At 38.3% G+C, this 21,949-nt stretch overlaps 1 protein-coding gene across 1 annotated transcript; it reads right to left on the bottom strand.

The window, feature by feature from the left end:
• Positions 1 to 18,651: 18,651 nt before the first annotated feature.
• LDOC1 (LDOC1 regulator of NFKB signaling) lies at positions 18,652 to 21,057 on the bottom strand. The gene has a single exon (XM_032428363.1). The coding sequence runs from the start codon at positions 20,886 to 20,888 to the stop codon at positions 20,442 to 20,444; it is 447 nt and encodes a 148-aa protein (XP_032284254.1). The 5' UTR covers positions 20,889 to 21,057; the 3' UTR covers positions 18,652 to 20,441.
• Between the last annotated feature and the right edge of the window lie 892 nt (positions 21,058 to 21,949).

A 21,949-nucleotide genomic window follows, 5' to 3' on the forward strand; every position in this document is an offset into this window, starting at 1 on the left:
ATCAAAAGAAAACTGGAGTAGCAATCCTCATATCAGACAAATTAGATTTTAAACCAAAGACTGTGGTAAGAGATATATAGGGACACTATATCATACTTAAAGGGTCTGTCCAACATGAAGATCTAACAAAGAAACACACTGATAATAATACAATAATAGTAGGGGATGTTAACACCCCACTCACAGCAATGGACAGATCGTCTAAGCAGAAGATCAACAAAGAAACAAGAGCTTTGAAGGACACATTGGACCAGATGGACTTCGTAGATACATACAGAACATTCCATCATAAAACAATAGATTACTCATTCTTCTCGAGTACACACAGAACCTTCTCCAGAATAGATCACATACTGGGTCACAAATCAGGTCTCAACCGACACCAAAAGACTGAGATTATTTCCTGCATATTTTCAGACCACAATGCTTTGAAACAGGAACTCTACCACAATGAAATATTTGGAAGGAACACAAACACTTAGAGGTTAAAAAGCATCCTGCTAAAGAATGAATGGGTCAACTAGGAAATTAAAGAGGAACTTAAACAATTCATGCAAACCAATGAAAATGAAAACATATTGGTTCAGAACCTATGGGATACTGCAAAGGCGGTCCTTAGAGGGAAGGACATAGTCATCCGAGCCTCTCTCAAAAAAATTAGAAAAATCCCAAATGCACAAACTAACCTTACAGCTAAAGAGATCTGGAGAAAGAACAGCAAATAAAACCTAAACCAAGCAGGAGACGAGAAATAATAAAGATTAGAGCAGAAATCAATGAAATAGAAACTAGGAGAACATTAGAACAGATCAATGAAAATAGAAGCTGGTTCTTTGAAAGAAATAATAAGATTGATAAACCACTGGCCAAACTTATCCAAAAGAAAAGAGAAAGGACCTAAATTAATAAAATCATGAATGAAAGGGGAGAAATCATGACCAATACCAAGGATATAGAAACAATTATTAGGACTTATTGCCAGCAGCTATATGCCAACAAACTAGGCAAACTGGAAGAAATGGATGCATTCCTGGACACTTATAGACTACCAAGACTGAAACAGGAAGAACAGACAATCTGAACAGACCAATAGCCAGCAAGGAAATTGAAACAGTAATCAAAAACCTCCCCAAAAATAAGAGTCCAGGGCCAGATGGCATCCCAGGGGAATTCTACCAAACATTTAAAGAAGAAATCATACCTATTCTACTGAAGCTGTTCCAAAAAAATAGAAATGGAAGGAAAACTTCCAAACTCATTCTATGAGGCCAGCATTACCCTGATCCAAAAACCAGACAAAGACCCCATCAAAAAGAATTACAGACCAATATCCCTGATGAACACGGATGCCAAAATACTCAACAAGGTCCTATCCAATAGGATCCAACAGTACATTAAAAGGATTATTCACCATGACCAAATGGGGTTTATTCCTGGGATGCAAGGGTGGTTCAACATTCACAAATCAATCAATATGATAGATCACATTAAAAAAAGGAAGAGACAAAAACCATATGATCTTCTCAATTGAGGCAGAAAAAGCATTTGACAAAATACAGCATCCTTTCCCGGTTAAAACTCTTCAAAATACAGGGATAGAGGGAACATACCTCAATATCATAAAAGCCATCCTTGAAAAGCCCACAGCGAATATCATTCTCAATGGGGAAAAACTGAGAGCTTTTCCCTTAAGGTCAGGAACAAGACAGGGATGCCCACATTCACCACTTTTGTTCAACATAATACTAGAAGTCCTAGCCTCAGCAATCAGACAACAAAAAGAAATTAAATGCATTCAAATTAGCAAAGAAGTCAAACTCTCTCTCTTTGTAGATGACATGATACTTTATGTGGGAAACCCAAAAGACTCCACCTCCAAATTACTAGAACTCATACGGCAATTCAGCAACATGGCAGGACACAAAATCAATGCACAGAAATCAGTTGCATTTCTATACACTAACAATGTGACTGAATAAAGAAATTAAGGAATCAATTCCATTTACAATAGCATCAAAAACTATAAGATACCTTGGAATAAACCTAACCAAAGTGGTAAAGGATCTGTACTCTAGAAACTACAGAACACTTATGAAAGAAATTGAGGAAGACACAAAGAGATGGAAAAACATTCCATGCTCATGGATTGGAAGAATAAACATGGTGAAAATGTGTATGCTGCCCAGAGCAATCTGCACTTTCAATGCCATCCCTATCAAAATACCACCGACATTTTTCACAGAGCTGGAACAAACAATACTAAAATGTGTATGGAACCAGAAAAGACCCCGAATCGCCAGGGGATTGTTGAAAAAGAAAACCAAAAGCTGGGGGCATCACAATGCCTGACTTCAACCTATATTACAAAGCTGTGATCAACAAGACAGCATGGTATTGGAACAAAAACAGACACATAGATCAATGGAACAGGATAGAGAGCCCAGAAATGGATCTTCAACTCTATGGTCAACTAATCTTCAACAAAGCAGGAAAGAATATCCAATGGAAAAAAGACAGTCTCTTCAATAAATGGTGCTGGGAAAATTGGACAGCCACATGCAGAAAAATGAAACTGGACTACTTTCTTACACCATACACAAAGATAAACTTGAAATGGTTGAAAGACCTCAAGGTGAGACAGGAATACATCAAAATCCTAGAGGAGAACAACAGGCAGCAACCTCTTGGACCTCAGCTGCAACAACTTCTTGCTAGATATGTCTCCAAAGGCAAGGGAAAAAAAGCAAAAATAAAAAACTATTGGGATTTCATCAAGATAAAAAGCTTTTGCACAGCAAAGGAAACAGTCAACAAAAGGGCTGGTATCTAAGATCTGTAAAGAACTTCTGAAACTCAACACCCAAAAAAACAAATAACCCAGTCAAGAAATGGGCAGAAGACATGAACAGACACTTCTCCAAAGAAGACATACAAATGGCCAACAGACACATGAAAAAGTGTTCAATATCACTCGGCATCAGATACCACCTTACATCAGTTAGAATGGCCAAAATTAACAAGACAGGAAACACCAAGTGTCAGCGAGGATGTGGAGAAAGGGGACCCCTCTTACACTGTTGGTGGTAATGCAAGCTGGTACAGCCACTCTGGAAAACAGAATGGAGGTTCCTCAAAAAGTTAAAAATAGAGCTACCCTAGGACCCAGCAATTGCACTACTGGGTATTTACCCCAAAGATACAAATGTAGTGATCCGAAGGGACACCTGCACCCCAATGTTCATAGCAGCAATGTCCACAATAGCCAAACTGTGGAAAGAGCCGAGATGCCCTTCAACATATGAATGGATAAAGAAGATGTGGTTCATATATACAATGGAATATTAGCCATCAGAAAGGATGAAACCCACTATTTGCATTGACATGGATGGAACTGGAGGGGATTATGCTAAGTGAAATAAGTCAAGCAGAGAAAGACAATTATCATATGGCTTCACTCATATGTGGAACATAAAGAATAGCACAGAGGACAACAGGGGAAGGGAGGGAAAACTGAATGGGAAGAAATCAGAGAGGGAGACAAACCATGAAAGACTCTGGACTCTGGGAACCAAACTGAGGGTTACAGAAGGAAGGGGGTATGGGGGATGGGGTAACTGGGTGATGGGCATTAAGGAGGCACGTGTGGTGATGAGCACTGGGTGTTATACGCAACTAATGAATCATTGAACACTACATCAAAAACTAATGATGTACTATATGCTAGCGAATTGAACATAATAAAAAATAAATAAAATTAAATGTAAAAAGAACAGTCAAAACTGATGAATATAGGGTAAGGGATGGGAAAAGAAAATAAGAAGAAAACAGAGAGGGAGACAAACCACAAGAGACTCTTAACTATAGGAAATAAACTGAGGGTTGCTGAAGGGGAAGTGGGTGGGGGGACGGGGTAATTGGGTGATGGGCATTAGGAGGGCACTTGATGTAATGAACACTGGGTGTCACATTCAACTGATGAATCACTAAATTCTACCCCTGAAACTAAAAATACACTATATGTTAACTAAATTGAATTTAAAATTTAAAAAATGAAAATGCTTCATATCAGCAAAATGTATATATTTTTGTATCAATATACTATTGAATTTATTGATTGCAATATATTTTCTTATATTATTTTACACTTATATTTTCCCATTCCTAGTTACTTTAGTACAAGTAGTCGACTTTAAGGTACAAAAGATTACGTATTATGCTTGTTTCTGGAATTTCAATATATTGTAGAAAGTATCTGACATCACATTAAATCTGTTCTTATAGATATTTGGAGTTTTTGTTTTTATTTTTAATAGGACTGTCTTCAAAATGGCTGGTAACATAGAGCCAATCTAATCTCTTCATTAAGCAGATGAGTAAACTGAGGATATACTATGAAATGAAAGTATGTTCCCTAAATAATAACAACTCTGTATGCCAAAAGCCTATTTGGATTTTATGAATCAGTGGTTTAAGGTAATCTGCTCCCATGATGTCCTTAAAGGTTCTCTGTGTGTGTGTGTGTGTGTGTGTGTGTGTGTGTGTGTGTGAGAGAGAGAGAGAGAGAGAGAGAGAGCGAGAAATAATATCCAAATAGACATACATATATTACTACCTTCCATCACCAAGGATACTACTTGTAGCGAGAACTGGTAGTGTCATAGTACAACAAAAATAGATTCAAAACCAAGGATGTTTTCCATTACTAAATACACATGTAAGCTGATTTGTAGGTTAAAATGTTTGGCCAACTACTGACATAAAGACAGTGAACTACATTTCATGGAAGCAGTACAGAAATGAACAGAGTATATGGGTTTAAGTTCTTTCATTGCTGCTCACTAAGTATGTGGCTTGCACGAGCTACTAAATCCTTCTGAGCCTCAGTTTTCTTATCCAGAAAACGAGTATAAAACATTCATAAAACTGAAGTGCAGACCAAACTATACAATATAAAATTATTTATTAAACATGATATTAACTATTATCAAAAATTAACTATGATTAACTATTATTAAACTTTTTTTAAAAAGATTTTATTTATTTATTTGAGAGAGAGAATGAGATAGAGAGAGCATGAGGGGGGGAGGGTCAGAGGGAGAAGCAGACTCCCTGCCGAGCAGGGAGCCCGATGCGGGACTCGATCCCGGGACTCCAGGATCATGACCTGAGCCGAAGGCAGTCGCTTAACCAACTGAGCCACCCAGGCACCCTATTATTAAACTTCTAATAAACTATTTATTAAACAAAGTATGTTCAAATATCACTTTTTTTTCCACTGGAGAATTTCGATGTACTAATCTTCCAATGACTATTTTGTTCATATAGATTTAAATTGAACCTGGATATGACAATCTCACTGCTATTTAAATTGTTCCAGAGCACAGTAAAAAGAAAACTTTCATTTTGTTGATGAATGAAGCATAATGTTGATACATTAACCTGATAAAAACACAAACATGACAACTACAGACCAATCTCATGAATAATGATAGAAAACTTGGAATTATATGTACAAGCAGATTCCAATTACACATTAAAAATAAAAAGATATTATGACCAAATGAGATTCATTCCAGAAATGCAGGGAGGGTTTAAAATGAGAAAATTCCTTATCCATCATTTTAATAAATATAAGGGAAAAAACTATTAGATTTTCTCCATAGATGCTGAAAACAGGCTATACAAAATTTAACACTGTGAGGTAACATGATTCTCTCTCACACACACACACACAATACACAAATATATATTTATGTGTTTATAAATATGGAGGTAGGGAAACACTATGAGCACTGTCACTAAGGAGTAGAACAAGGAAAGAATTCCCTCCACCTCAACTACAATTTCACAAGAGAAAACAATTGTAGGCATGAGAATTGGAAAAGAAGTTTTACATATAATATTAATAATAGTATATATGGAAAAACAAAAAAAAAATAAATACAAAAATTAAAGTTTTTTTGGCATGACATAAAATTAGCACAGAAAAACGATAGCATACACACACACATACAGAAAGAGAAATCAGTTAGAAGCTACTTAGGAAATACAGTATTCAAAACCTATATAAGAAAATATTAAAACTGGGGCACCTGTGTGGCTCAGTCAGTTAAGCATCTGCCTTCAGCTTAGGTCATAATCCCAGGGTCCTGACATTGAGCCCCATGTCAGGCCCTCTGCTCAGTGGGGAGCCTGCTTCTCCCTCTCCCACTCCCCCTGCTTGTGCTCTCTCTCTCTCTGTCAAATAAATAAATAAAATCTTAAAAAAAAAGAAAATATTAAAACATTCCTGAAAGGTCTGAAAATAAATCTGAACAACTGAAAAGGCACTCTTGTACTTGGATAGTATAACTCCTTTGTGAAGATGTCTTCCCAATTTAATATACTAATTTAATGCTATCTCATCAAATATAATAAGTTATTTTTTATAAAGCTAGACATGTGGATTCTGAAATTCACATGGAAAAATTAACATGTAAGAACCCTGAGAAAAAAGAGCAATAAAAGGCGGACTAGTGCTACCAGATGTTAAAACATGCTCTACAGTTTCTATAATGAAGATTCTGTGGTAATGGCAGATAAACAGGCCTACAGACTAATTTTACTGAATAGGAAGTCCACAGATAGACAAAATGATATATGGAAATTTAGTATATGATAACTATATCACATAACTGAGAAAAAGATGAATGTTTTAACAAATGGCATGGGACCCCCTATGTAGCTATTTGGGAAAAAAGTTAAATTGGATACATCATACACTAGAATAAACACCAAATAGAACAGAAATGTAAGAGTTCAAAAACTGAAACCACATATATATTAAAAGAAATATTGGGGGGAATTTGTTTACAACCTGGATGTGGGGCAAGTCTTTTAACTATAACTCAAAATCTAGAAGCAACAGAAGAAAAGAATTGTGACTTTATCTACATAAGAATGCAAAACTTCAGCACTGCAGAAAATAGATACCATAAAAAAAGGAAAAAGACAAATGAAAAACTGGAAGAAAATGCATGCAACTTATATCATAAGCAAAGGGCTATTTCCCAAGTATGTAAAGAGCTTTTAAATGATGAGAAAAACAAGATAGGAAGAATGGTCAAAAGACATGAACACACAATTCATAGAAAAAGAAATAAAAATAGCCCTCATCATAGGAAAAAATACATCATTCACAATAAGAGAAGTGCAAATTAAAACTAAACTGGGATGCAATTTTTTAAAAACCTATCAGATAATTCAAAATAGCCCTTATCCTGGTAATGCTACAGGGTAACAGGCAGTCTCATCCATTTCTGATGGGTATGTAAAATGGCAAAACCACAGTAGGAGGGAATTTAGAAATACCTCACAAACTGCATATGAACTTCCTTTTTGATCTAGCAATCCTTCTCCCAGGAACTTACAGTAAAGGTATACCTCCACAAATATAAAAATAAAATATGCACGTTGTCATTAATGGTGAAACTTATTTTTGTCATAACATACATACATACATAGCACCATACATAAAAGAATTATGAATAACTAGAGCAAATCCCCAAAGTTAATTATGCTACTGTACAAAAATGAGGACGGTATCTATAAATTGACAGTTACTTCTGAATTTACAATTAAGTGAAAAAATCAAGTGCAAAGGAAAGTACATAGAAAACTTCCCAACTCATTCTATGAGGCCAATATTATCCTCATACCAAAACTAGACAAAGACATCACAAAAAAATTACATGACATTATTCCATATGAATACAGACAAAAATCATCAAGATATTACCAAACCAAATCTAGAAACATATAAAAAGGGTTATATTACATGACTAAGTGTGATTTATTCCGGGAAGGCAAGATTGATTCAACATATAAAAATCAGTCAGTGTAATACCCCATATTAGCAGAATAAAAAACAGAAACCACATGATCATCTCAATACATACAGAAAGAGCATTTAACAAAATTCAACATCCTTTCATGATAAAAACACAACAAACCAGGAGTAGAAGGGGATTTCCTCATTTTGATAAAGGACATCTATGAAAACCCACAGCTACCCTTAGACTTAATGGTGAAAGACACAAAACTTTCCCTCCAAGATCAAGAGCAAGACAAGGATATCTGTCACCTCTATTCCACATAGTACTAGAGGTTGTAGTCAGAGAAATTAGGCAAGAGGGGTGCCTGGGTGGCTCAGTTGGTTAAGCGACTGCCTTCGGCTCAGGTCATAATCCCAGGGTCCTGGGATCGAGCCCCGCATCAGGCTCCCTGCTAGGCAGGGGGCCTGCTTCTCCCTCTCCCTCTGCCGCTCCCACTGCTTGTGCTCTCCTGCTCTCCCTCTGTCAAATAAATAAAATCTTTAAAAAATTAAAAAAATAAAAAATAAGAAACTAGGCAAGAAATAAAAGGCATCCATATTGGAAAAGAAGTAAAACTATCTCTATTTGCAGATGACATAATCTTGTATAGAGAATCCTATGCAATCTGCAAAATGAACTATTAGAGCTAACAAACAAGTTCAGCAAAGTTGCAGGATACAAGACCAATAAGCAAAAACCAGGTGTATTTCTATACACTTGAAACAATCTGAAAATGAAATTTTATTCTATTTTTTTTAAGATTTTTATTTATTTATTTGATAGAGAGTGAGAATGAGAGAGCACAAGCAGGGGGAGCTGCAGAGGGAGAGGGAGAAGCAGGCTCTCAAGTGAGCAGGGAGCCTGATGCGGGGCTCGATCCCAGGACCCCAGGATCATGACCTGAGCCGAAGGCAGATGCTTAACCAACTGAGCCATCCAGGTGCCCCTGAAAATAAAATTTTAAAAATTCAATTTTGAGTAATAGCAAAAAGAATAAGAAACTAAGGAATAAATTAAAATAAGTGGAAAACATACAAATAAAAACAGCGAAACATCACTGAAACAAATTAAAGAAGACCTAAATTAAGTGGAAAGATAATGTTCATTAATTGAAAGACTTAATATTGCTAAGATGGCAATACTCCCCAAATTGATCTAGATTCAATAGAATCCCTATTATATCCCAGTGGCCTTTTTTTTTTTTGAAGAAATTGACAATCTGAGCCTAAGATTCATATTAAAATGCAAGGGATCCAGAATAGCCACACACACAAAAAAAAATCTTGGAAGAAGAAAAAAGTTGGAGGACTCACGCTCTGCAATTTTAAAACTTACTACAAACTTACTGTAATCAGGACAGCTTGATACTGGCATAAGGATATACAGCTCCATGAAATAGAATGGAGATTCCAGAAATAAACCTATACATCTATGGTCAATTGATTTTCAGTAAGGGTGCCAAGACAATTCAAGGGGGAAATAGTAGTCTTTTCAACAAACAGTGTTGGGACAACTTGGTATCCACATGTAAAAGAATGAATTTATGCTACTATTTCATACCATCTATAAAAATTTAACTCAAAATGGGTCAGAGACCAAAATAAAAGAGATAAACTTAAAACTTTGAGAATTTTGAAAACATAGATGTAAAACATAACTATGAAAACATAGGTGTTAATTGTTGTGACCCTGGGTTAGGAAATGATTTCTTAAATATGACACCAAAAGCAGAAAGAACCAAAGAGAAAACAGATAAATTGGACTTCATCAAAATTAAATACTTCTGTGTACCAAAGGATACTATCAAAAAAATGAAAAGACAACCTACTGAATGGGAGAAAATATTTGTAAATTATATATCCGATAATACTTAGGCCTAGTGTGCATAAGTATTTCTAACAACTCAACAATAAAAAAAATCAACCCAATTAAAAAGTGGGCATTTCTCTAAAAAAAGATACACAAATGGTCAATAAGCACAAGACAGAATACTCACCATCATTAATCATTAGGGAAACACATACCAAAATCACAATGCTATAACACTTCATGCCAACTAGGATGGCTACGGTTAAAAACATGGACAACAATAGGCGTTGCTGAGAAGGTGGAGAAATTGTAAAACCCATATAATACTGGTAGGATTATAAAATGGTAAATCCACTTTGGAAAACCATCTGTCAGTTCCTCAAAATGCTAAACACAGAATTCCATGTGACCTAGTAATCCCAGTCCTAGATATAAACCTAAGAGAATTGAAAACAGGTGTTGAAACAAAAAATTGTACATGAATATTATAGTCAACAGTATTTATAATAGCTGAAATGCGAGATAACCCAAATGTCCATTAACTGATGAATGGATAAACAATATTTGGTACATTCATATAATGGAATATTATTTAGCCATAAAAAGGAATGAAGTACTGATACATGCTGCAACATGATATAATTATATAACATAATATATTATAGTAAGTGTAAGAAGTCAAACACAAAAGGTCATATATTGTATCATTCCATTTGTATGAAATGTCCACAATACGCAATCAATCCATCGAGACAGAAATTAGTGGTTTCCAGGGATAGGGGGAGGAGACGGAGATGGGGCAATGGGGAATAACTGCTAATGGGTATGGAATATCTTTTTGAGATGACGAAAATGTTCTGGAATTAGATAGCAGTGATGGTTGCACAACTTTGTGAATATTCTAAAAATACTGAATCAACCACATAAAAGGGTGAATTTTATGGTATAATAATTATAACTCAATAAAATTTAATTTTTAAAAAGAATAATCCAGACATAAATGTTATGTTAAGGAATTCCAAAATTTTCTGACTGTGGGGATCACTGAAGGATTTTGAATAAAAATATGGTAAATTAGATTTAGGTTTTAAAAAGACAACACTAACAGCAATGAGAAGAACAGGTTAGAAGGAAGAGAGCCAGTAAGAAGAAGGATCATCTAGGAGTCCATTCAAATAAACCTGGCAGGCAATGAGCATCTGAACTAAGGCAACAGTAGCTGAAAAGGAAGGGACAACCTGAAGAGATATTAGGGGAATGTACTGGTATCCAACTGTACTGACCTGAGTTATCACTAAAGTAAATGTTCAAATATAGCTTGTTTTCCTGATAAAACAGAGTTTTATTATCAACTGTTCAGTAGAATTAAAATAACATAACAGAATTTACAAAACCAATTATCTATATTTTCTAACAAGCTGTGAATCAGTTTATGGTTCCTACAATATGAATTGTTGTTTCCAAAAGAGCACTATTTTATAATAGTGCCAACAACTGTTTTTCATTTTCACCATAACTTTTCCAGAATAAGTGCTAATTCTATTTGTTTTCAGTTACATTAGTACTCATTGTAATAAAGATGAGAAATATAGAGTAAAAGAGCAAAAAGATTCCTTTCATGCTACTCCCTTCTCTAAGGTAAACACTTTAAAACTTGGCATTTATCATTCTGTTCTTTTCACCTTTTGTACGTGTATGTATACACACACATGCATACACACATTCATACACATGTAAGTTTTAAAATATTTGTAAATGATGGGGCACCTGGGTGGTGCAGTCAGTTAAGCATCCAACTCTTGGTTTCGGCTCAGGTCGTGATCTCAGGGTCGTGAGATGGAACCCCATGTCGCACTCAACATGGAGTCTGCTTGGGTTTCTCTCTCTCCTCCCTCTGCCCCTCCCCCCTAAAATAAATAAATAAATCTTAAAATATTTGTAAATGGCATCATACTCTACATGTATCTGTGAATTACTTTTATCCTTAACAATTCCTATCAGAACTTCCCCTCATAAATATAAAGAAAATACTAGTTTTACCCCAGCATTGTAGCTCATAGAGGGATGTAATTTATCCTAATTTATCTATCTCCTTTGATAAACATTTTGGTATCGTTGTTGTTGTTGCTGTTAAAAAATAAAAGAATAATCCCAGCGCCTTTTTCAAAGTTCGTACCAGTTCCTGCAAGTACCAGTGTTTGTATAAAATGGGGATGGAATCACAGAAATTCAGAGTTGGAGGGGACAGGGGCTGTTGCTCATTCTAAGGGGTATTTTCTTAAATGAGAGAAGGACCTGCAGAGTTACCAGCTAATGAAAATACTTCAGGTTACAAAGAAGCAAAGATCTATGATAAGCAACTTGAACAAGCATTACTTTCAAAGCTAACATGAAATTATAAAAAGAGCACTGGACTTGGGGTGGAGATTTCTGGCCCAAATTCTGACATTTTCTACCATGAACAAGTCCTTGCTCAAGGACTTTCTATCCCAAACTGTAAAATGTAAATAAAACTCCTTCTCCACTGAGTTGGTGTGAGTCTCAAAGAAGAAAATGAATACAAAAATGACTTTTATAGTGTCAAATGCTGTTCACATGTTAATTAATCTTTAATATCTATTCCTGTGAATTTCCCTCTGGTATTACTGTTGATTTTAATGTGTTAGATAGCTTTTCTCCTGATACTCCACATCTCCCAATATAAGTGTCTCTCTGCCAGAACACGCAAGTCTACCATAACAGTCAATCTTACATTCCTATTTTACTAAATAATATCTATTAAAGAAAAGAAGAATGAAGTTAACATTTACTGACTACCAGATAAGATACTAAGCAGTCTTTTCTTTTTTCTTTTCTTTTCTTTGTTTTCTTTTCTTTTTTTCTTTTCTCTTCCTTTTCTTTTTGAGAGAGAGAGTGGCAGAGAACACAGGTGGGGAGGAGAGGGAGAAGCAGGCTCCCCACTGAGCAGGGAGCCCGACATGGGGCTCGATCCCAGGACCCTGAGACCACAACCCAAGCTGAAGGCAGACACCCAACCGACTGAGCCATCCAGGTGCCTCCTAAGCAGTTTTTCTTATATTAGTCCTGAGATATAATTATTCCCATGATATAGGTACAGAAGTTTAGAATCAAGTAAACTGTCTGGGGTTGGCAGATAAAATCTGTAGCAAAGCCACAACAGGGATCAAAAGTCTGATCACTGACACATTCTCACTGAACTCAAAGTTTAAGAACAATCTATTCACAACTCACAACAAACCGATCTTTCCATATATACTTGTCTATCTCTTCTAAGGTCCATTTTCTGATACTAATTTCAACCTTCCCAACTTTTCTACCAATGAATAACAGATTTCTTTCTTTTTCCCATATACATATTGATCAGATTTCTACACAAAGCAGCTCCTCTACTGCACAGATGTCTAAAACCCTTTCATTTGTCTTCTTGCTACACAGGGGGAGAAAAAGTTGTTCCAAAACTTGATAGTAAAATTGATTTTTGAAACACACACATGCGCGCGAGCACACACACACACACACACACACACACACACACCATTATAATGAGGAAGTATTCTAAGTCATTAATATTTTAGTTACCTTCCAGGTTCCTCTACTCCCAGAGCGGAATCTTTTTCAATCCCTCTCAAAATTTAGCTTGACACTTCCCAGGAACATAGACTACCTTAGGTGATTGAGATATCAGAACTACTGAGCAGCAGGGGTAAGAACAGAAAGTACAGAATGTTGACTCTGAAAATAATATCAGAAATCATCTAGGTACATTCAAGTACAATGGAAACATGAGAGTGCTATTGAAGTGACCCATGAAATGTTAAAACAAAGGGGTAGGGGGTCAGATTTGTCTCATCTCTGGAAAGTGGGAAGTATGCAAGGTACAAGCCACTTGACTTATCTGTGCCAGAGAAAATTATTTTGGGACTGGACTGAAGAAGACAAAGAAGGCTGACTATCCTTACTGAGGAAGAGTAGCATTACTAGGAAGTAGACAAGATCCTGAAAGGATTCTTGGAACACTGCCACAGGGGAGAAAATGGCAGATAACACTCCATGGAAAAATATTGCCAGGAAACCGATGTGACTTATCCTATCACTGACATATTGTATCATAATATATCACCATCAACTTTAAAAATAAAAAGGAATCATAGCTACACAACAAGAGAACAAATCAGAGATATGAGCTTCAGGAATATGCAGGAGTTAATAGAAGCTAAAACATGAGCTGGCAACACCGGGCAAAGAAGTGGAAGAAAAACAAAACTTTCACAGAAATGAAGCCAAATTGGAAGCAACACAAATAATGATAGATACTCTTGAAACCACTGTAAAGCACGCATAAAACAGGATTGATAAAATTAAGCATAATAAAAATAAAGATGAAGAAAACATTTTAAAACCTGAGAACAGGGGCACCTTGGTGGCTCAGTTGATTAAGCGTCTGCCTTTGGCTCAGGTCATGATCTCAGGGTCCTGGGATCGAGCCCCGCATCGGGCTTCCTGCTCAGCGAGGAGTCTGCCTCTTACTCTTACTCTTTCTCTCTCTTTCTCTCTGCTCCTCTCCACCACTAGTTCTCTCTCTCTCTCTCTCTCAAATAAATAAAATCTTAAAAATATTAAAAGCCTGAGAACATTTAAAGTATTGAGGATAGGTAAAAGGGGAAGTCAACATAAATAAATATCAGTATATATTATATGTATTTAAAGAAATAATTCAGACAGCTTTGCATAAATGAATCAGGCCTTGAACCTACGTATTAAGTGGTCATACAAGGTTCCACAAAATATGACAAACAATAAATAACACTCAGATATACCCTATTCAAATGTAAAGAAAAATACCTGGGAACTCAGTAAAAATATCAAATCGATTATGAGTGAAAAATATTAGGGTGACCTCAGACTTCTACAAAATAACAGTCAATGCTAAAAGTTAGTAGAGCAATGAAAGAAAAGAAAGTGTGTTCCATCAACTCTACCCATAACAAAACTGCTCACCTTCAAAAACTCAGAGCACATAGTTCCAGGAGGTTCTTTTTTTAAAGAAACAACTAAAAAAGGCAAAAAAAAAAAAAACAAAAAAACCTTGGCTAACCAAAAGAGGTTGTGAAAATTGAACAAGATAATAATTATTTCATTTATTAGATATATTAAGATTACAAGTGGGGATGATGATCACAGAAAAATATGTAAATGTTACAAACACAAACAACATAGAAATGACACAACTTACAAAGTTGATAGGGAAATAGAATTAGTGCATATGTTGAGTTCCTCATCTTTCATGGCTGAGAGTCAAAACAGATCATTCATATCTGAAAAATAACAGAGGTATATACACTATTTAAAGGTACAAACACTAAGGGAAAGAAATGTAAGCACATAAACTGGGAAGCACAGAAATGAGAGTGGAAAAAATGGAAATATATTAAACATTTTCATAAAAGCATGAAATATAAAGAAAGTAAAAAGGTAAATGACAAACTGGACATAAATATTTGCAACATATATCACAGATCCCTAACAAATAAGGAGCTTCTAAAAAAACTGAGAAACATCAACAACTCAAGAGAAAATTGGACAAGGATATGAAAAAAATAAAGCAAATCCAGAATATAAAAAATTCCATAGGACAAATGATCCAGTTTCCTCAACAAATAAATTACAGGGGAAAAAAAAGGGTGGAGGGGAATTGTTACCAATTAAAAGAAGGTTAAGAGATATATAAACCAAATGCAATGTGTTGACATTTTTTGAAAACTAATTCAAGCAAATAATTAAAATAAAAAGACATTTTTATTTATAATTTAAAAGATTTGAATATGGATTGAGTACTAAATATTAAGGAGTCATTGTTAATTTTAGTACATGTGATGATGATGTTATGGATTGTTTTTAAAACCTTATCTGCTAGAGGAACATACTGAAGTATTGAAGTTACCCTTCAAATTGATGTGTCTGGGATTTGATTTAAAATATTCCAGGGGCGCCTGGGTGGCTCAGTCAGTTACGCATCCAACTCTTGACTTCGGCTCAGGTCATGATCTCAGGTGTGAGATCAAGCCCCCATGTCTGGCTCCGTGCTAGGCGTGGAGCCTGCTTAGGATTCTCTCTCCCCCTCTGCTCTCCCTCTGCCCCTCCCCACTCCCAGTCTAAAAAAATAAAATAAAATAAAATAAAATATTCCATAAAAATTATAAGGAGAAAAGGGATAGATGTAGCAAAAATGTTCATAGGTTTTGAATCTGGAGATGGGTTTAAGGGGCTCATTACACTATTCTTTCTACTTGTGTATATGTTAAAAATTTAACATACATTAGAATGAACATTTCTTTTTTTTCTTCAAATGAACATTTCTAAAAGTCCTGTATGGCAATGCAATTATCTGTGTCTAGAGAACAGACAAATCAGAAATATCATAATTATTTCAGGTACTATTGAAATATAATTCCCTTTGCTTTCCTTTACTGGTATTATTTGTTTTAAAACTAAAGATTTAAAATGAGGCACATAAAAAATAAATAAATAAAATGAGGCACATAAACAGCCATGTGACAGTCTTTTATTTTGAGCTGACTGGTTGACTCTGAATTGGCTGTTCAATTAAACTAACTGTAAAAAGACTTTGGTTAAAATATAAGACATATTACTGCAATTTTGCTGATGAAATAATTTATCATTTAGGGAGGGGAGGAAGTATGTAAATGTTGTGAATAGTATGATAAGAAAAATAAATTTGTTATAGATCACACCTCAGACACCAGCCCAAGGGGATAAAGGGAGATACACAAACACTATTCTATCTGGCTATTCTGAAATCCCCTTTGCAGAACCTCGCCAGCAACCCCCCCCATATACTCATCCCGGGGAGGGCTTCTGCTCTATGAACAAATCTTACTATGATATTCATAATTACTTCAAGCAAGTCTTCCATCCCAGGGTAATTACATCATTAAAAAAAAAAAAGTCTTTGGACAACAGAACATCTGAAGATAAAACAAAACAAAACAAACACACACACAAAAAAAACATCCTAAGAGGAATTTCAGACAGGAGGGGAAAAAAATGCAAGGGCCATGATAGGATTTTCATTAAGGGAAGTACGTGGTTACCAGCACTGTCAAAGGACACCAACCAGTTCATTGTATCTACCTTTAGACCTAAGTAGTCATAAGACTGCAAGGAATATACTTAAACTATTCAGTAATGCAAACTACCATACACTTTAAACACACCTTTAACAAAATTCAGATTTCATAGCAAATAATAAATATGCTCCATGCAGTTATCTCACCCTAATCCAGGACCTTGAATTGATGCCCCTTTATTAGCTTTAATTGCTTTAAGAACCTAGAAATTTTCTTGTAATTCATTTGTTAAAAAGCTAATGTTCCACTATTTTCAACAAGACATCTCCCTCTTCTTCCCCCTATTCTGCCTACTTTCAAATTGCTGAGGTTTTTACTACATTGTAATAGCAGAAAATAACCAAACACAACGTACATAATGTACCTCTAACTTAATATACCATCCTGCAAAACACAGCAACACACAAGTAAGGGATAGCAGTGTTTACCTACTCAAATGATTAAAGAACTCCAAAATACGTTGATAAATTTAATATGATTAATTGATTATGACCTTTAATATGATTAATTTCATTTCCTTGATAGCATAATGTCAGCGACCATTTTAAGGCCAGTATGACCAATATGAGAATTCAGGAGTCTGAAGTTCATATTTGCTATTTCAACATTTCTACCTACATTTAACAGTTTGCATCCAAGTGATGCTTTTATCGTTAGGCGTGTTTATTTACTTATGCCACTGCCATGAATTTCATCCTGAGTGGTAAAGTCCTTGCCAAAAAACATGCTTTTCTGCAGAATCTGCACCCGAAGTAGCCAGATTCTCACACTGTCCTCTACAGCTCACAACATAACCTGCTCTTCCATGATACAGGAAGGACATCCCCCCTGCCCCGCCCCACCACACATATCCACACACTCAGAGCAAGGTTATGCACACACACATACACACACACACACGCATGCGCACACCCAGGATTTGTGCATTTCAAATCTCAGAAACTCCTTGGCCTAGCTTTTGTGGATGCTACTCAGATGCTGCCTTGGCATGGCAGCCTCACTGTGCAGAAATCCCTTCCCCACAGAGCATGTGCTCACTTGATTTGGTGGCAGGGAATGAATCTCATCTACTCGTCTTCAACTCCCCCCCACCCCCAGGAAGTTCACTCCCAGATCTAATCACAGTCCAGATTCTCTTTCTGGACCTTACCTGTAGCTAGATACCATCCCAGTTCTGGCTCAAGGCACCATAAAAGCAACAAACTGGAATCACTGTGAGGGCAACCACCTTTCATTCACCACTCTATCTTTAACTCCTCTCAGTATACCTGGACCTCTGGTAATTTTGAATGACTGATTTTTGGTCTTCCTGGGTCCTTTACCTAGCTTTCAGCTTTTGCCTACCACTTTCCCACATCTACCCCTCCTTTGCTAAACCATATTCACCCATCCTTACCCTCCAGAAACAACTTTCCTAGGCCAGAGAAATCACTCCTGCCCTAAACAATTTCCTGTTGACCAAGTAAACTTTCTACGTGACTTTATGTCAGATCCCAGTGAGTAAATGAAGTCTCACCGTGCTCTCATTTCCACTCTCCCTGAGCCGGTTCCGTTCCTGTTCACCACTGACATTTTCCTACTGAAGTGAAACTCACAGCAAGATACCTGCTTCCCAAGTTAGACTTCCAATCCCAGTTCTGGGAGTAACAGCCCATGTTTACTGAGTGCTCACCATGGAGTAAGGACAACTGTAAATACCTCATGAGTGTGATCTCAATGAATCTATGCCTGTGAGGTGACCAGTATGATGACCAGTATCTTATTTAAACCACACTGTGAGGTTTACCAGTAAAAATAAAAGAATAACCAGCCTCAAAAGGTCTTATGTAATAGGGAAGTTTATTACCTAAATTAGAGATCTTAAGGTAGGGCTGACTCCAGTTATGGTACAATGAGTACATTTGGGCAGATATAGATGAGAACTCTGAACCCCTCAAATCCTCCTAAATGTTCTTGGTTGGCAGAGGTGGCTCCCATAAATTCCACAACCAAACTTCTCTGATTTAACATTTCAAAGGGTTCTTCTCAGCACCCACCCCATTCCCTCAATGCTTCTAAGCCCTCCAGGCCCACAAAGAGGTCTCAGCATAGCCCAGATAGCAGGACAAGGTCTAATTCAGGAGATAGCCAGGCATCTTGCCAATTTCCATAGGCAGGAATCTGGGACATATGTATGGGTGGGGATTCTAACAGTGTTCACTGGGGGTGACAAAATGTTAAGGTCACTATTTACTATGGGTACACTCACCCAAGAACCAGGATTTAATGTTAACTCAAGCACCTGAAAGGGGCATTAAAACAATATGCTACGTTGTTAATTGAAGTCTGAACTCAATAGCACCCCACAGGCAATAAGAATTAAGGGACAGAATTTCCCTGGCAGTGTTGAGGAAGGAACCGAGAGGCTCAGGAAGATAGTAATATTATATGTGTCCAGATTTATGCCTGTTGTCCCAGTCTAATTTTTAGTAGTGTCCCCTTTCACTCTCTAGTGTCCCAGTTTGGGATGGTGTGCCACCTGCTCTACCACCCCTTACCCATGCCACCCTGGAGGCCCCAGAGGACACTCACTCCTCTTGCCAGGGCTTTAAGAAATGCCTTGGTGAGGAGAGTACCAGAATCCCTATAAAACCCTGTGGTAGCTGTCCTCTGTAGCCCAGAGATGACAGTGGTGAATACTGGGATTGAACTAGGTTCTCTGATCTCAGGGGAAAGAATGGGAGTCAGAGTGAGATTGGTAGAGGCCAACGATAGCACTTAACCATTAAAAGACACTCCTTTCTTCTCTTTTTTTTTTTTTGTAGTGCTTGATATTTATTGAAAAGAATGTAAATGCTTTTTCCAGGTGGTATTGAGGAGCTGGGCTGAGTGCCTGTTTTTGTTTGTTTGTTTTGTTTTTAGTATTTTTGTCCAAATGCACACATCTGTTGGGACTGCTGCAGTTTTGAAAGAAAAAGGACAGCTGTGCAAAACTGGTGCATAGGAGAAAAGAAATGTCAACAATTTGGCTGCCAGGCACTCTAGGCCCCAGCAGCAATCTGGTGGGGAAAGGGAGGACTCTGGGAGTAGGTAGGGAACTAACCAGGTTGAAAGACTGGCCCCTTCAGGGGTTGGTGAGCTGTCCAAATTAATGTCCGAGGAGGAGATACAGCCAACTCAGGCATCTTCTAGGTTGGTCCTTATTTTCAAAGGCTGTGGTCTGTCGCTGGAATGTGGTGGATGGGGTGAAGTGGCGGCGTAGGTCTCTGGGCAGATGGAGGCCTTGCAGTCGGCAGGGCAGGGCTGGCGTAGTCTGATCAGTTTGTAACAGGGACCTGCCCTATAGCTGGGGCTCAGGACACAGTCCAAATTAGCAGGGGAGGGTCCTGGGGCTGGCCAAAGTCGGTGGCGGCGCGCTTCAGAGGGAAGCCCCAGCAGCAGGTAACTGCAGCACTATTCCTGGAACAAAGGCAAGCACTACGGGGGGGATGAGGGAGAGAACCGGAGGGCAGGGGTAGGGAAGGGGATCCGAGGATGAAAGGGAGCTTGGAGGCTCCGGGCCGGGCAGGGGAGGTGGGGAGAGGATGGCGGCGTGCAGGGCCCTCCCCCCTGGGCCCAAGGGTCTCCCGGCCTAGTAATCATCATCTTCTTCTTCGTCGTCGTCGTCGTCTTCTTCGTCGTCATCCCAGCCAAAACACTGTTTCATCTCATCGAGGAAGGCCCGGTAATCACCTAGGATGGGGCTATCCATCTCAATGTAGGGCACCACCCACTCCTCGGCTTCCCCGGTGAGCAGGCTGATTAGGAATGCCACCTTCATGGCGTCGTTGCAGAATCGGTTCTCGTTGACGAGCATGTAAGACGCCGTCTGCACGATAAACTCGGGGAGCCGGGAGCTCTCGCCGCTAAACGTTTCGGGGAAGGGCACCGGGCAGCTCGGCGGACGTACCTGGCGCAGCAGGGTGGCCCTCTCGCACACCAGCAACCGTAGCTGTTCCATGAGCTGGCTGTTCTCGATGCTCAGGGCGCGGTGCCGCATCAGGAGCGCGTGCAGCAGCAGCACCAGCTCGTCCACCATGGCGAACGACTTGGAAGTGCAGGGCTGGGTTCGGCTCGGTTCGGCTAAGGTGCACACGGAGGCCTCGCAGGAAGTGCGTGTCCGCGGAGGCTCACGGTGGCCAGGGGCGGAGGGAGGTGCGAGCAGAAGTCCGGCGGCTGCGCAAGCTCCGCCCGCACAGCCACTAGGGCGGCCGGCGCGCCGGCGCGGCCCGGGTCGGGGGGCGTGGCCAGGGTGGCTACCGGCACCGCGTGGGGGCGTGGCCGGCGGGGGCTGGGGCGCGGAGACTTAGTCGGGCGAAGGGGCGGGCAGGGTTTCGGGATGACGGGCGGGTAGTTGTCAAGGCCGGCGCATGTAAAGGCAGGGGACCGTGGTAGAGCCCCGGATGTGGGCCCAGCTTTAGCCAGGAACGAGTGAGTCTAAAACCCATCTCTCAGAGAGGGACAACCTGCTCAAGTTTAAAGGATTAATCACCCTTCCACTCAGCTGACTCACACAATTCAGTGTTCCTTGGTGGGTCTGTGGCTACTAGATTCCACTTCTGTGTTTTGTTAACACGTTTCTTTGCTTATTTAAATTTCACTTACCCAGAGAACTATTAGCACTGCAGACTGCACCGCGGGAGTCACACATCCTTTCAGAGTTATGAAAGACCCTTAGGGCTCCTCTTTCAAAACAAAACAATATTTAAACGGGGATTTTTCTTTAGTTGGGAAATAATATTGTGTACCTACCTCATTTTTAAAAAATTATTTTTCTCAACAGTGAAGTATAAAAAGTTCTGCAAAATCAACATCGGAGAACCATTTGCAGGCTCTTGCCTATCTTTGGCCCTCTATTTCATGTCCTAAAGTTAGTGTCCCTTGGCCATCATTCATACATTATTTGTTGCTTAACAATGAAGACTCATGTTTTTAAATGGTTTTGGTTTTCTACTTTGAACTTGATTATTCAAATAGTTGCTGACAGCTAAGTTGGGCCCAGGACCTTAGAGCTGACATTATGTTGGCTCTGCTTTTAAAATACATCCCAAGTTCAATCACTTCTTGTCACTTCTACCACTACCACCCTGACCCAGCCTT

Source organism: Phoca vitulina, unplaced genomic scaffold (assembly GCF_004348235.1).
Source record: "Phoca vitulina isolate PV1807 unplaced genomic scaffold, GSC_HSeal_1.0 scaffold39, whole genome shotgun sequence".
Taxonomy (NCBI): domain Eukaryota; kingdom Metazoa; phylum Chordata; class Mammalia; order Carnivora; family Phocidae; genus Phoca; species Phoca vitulina.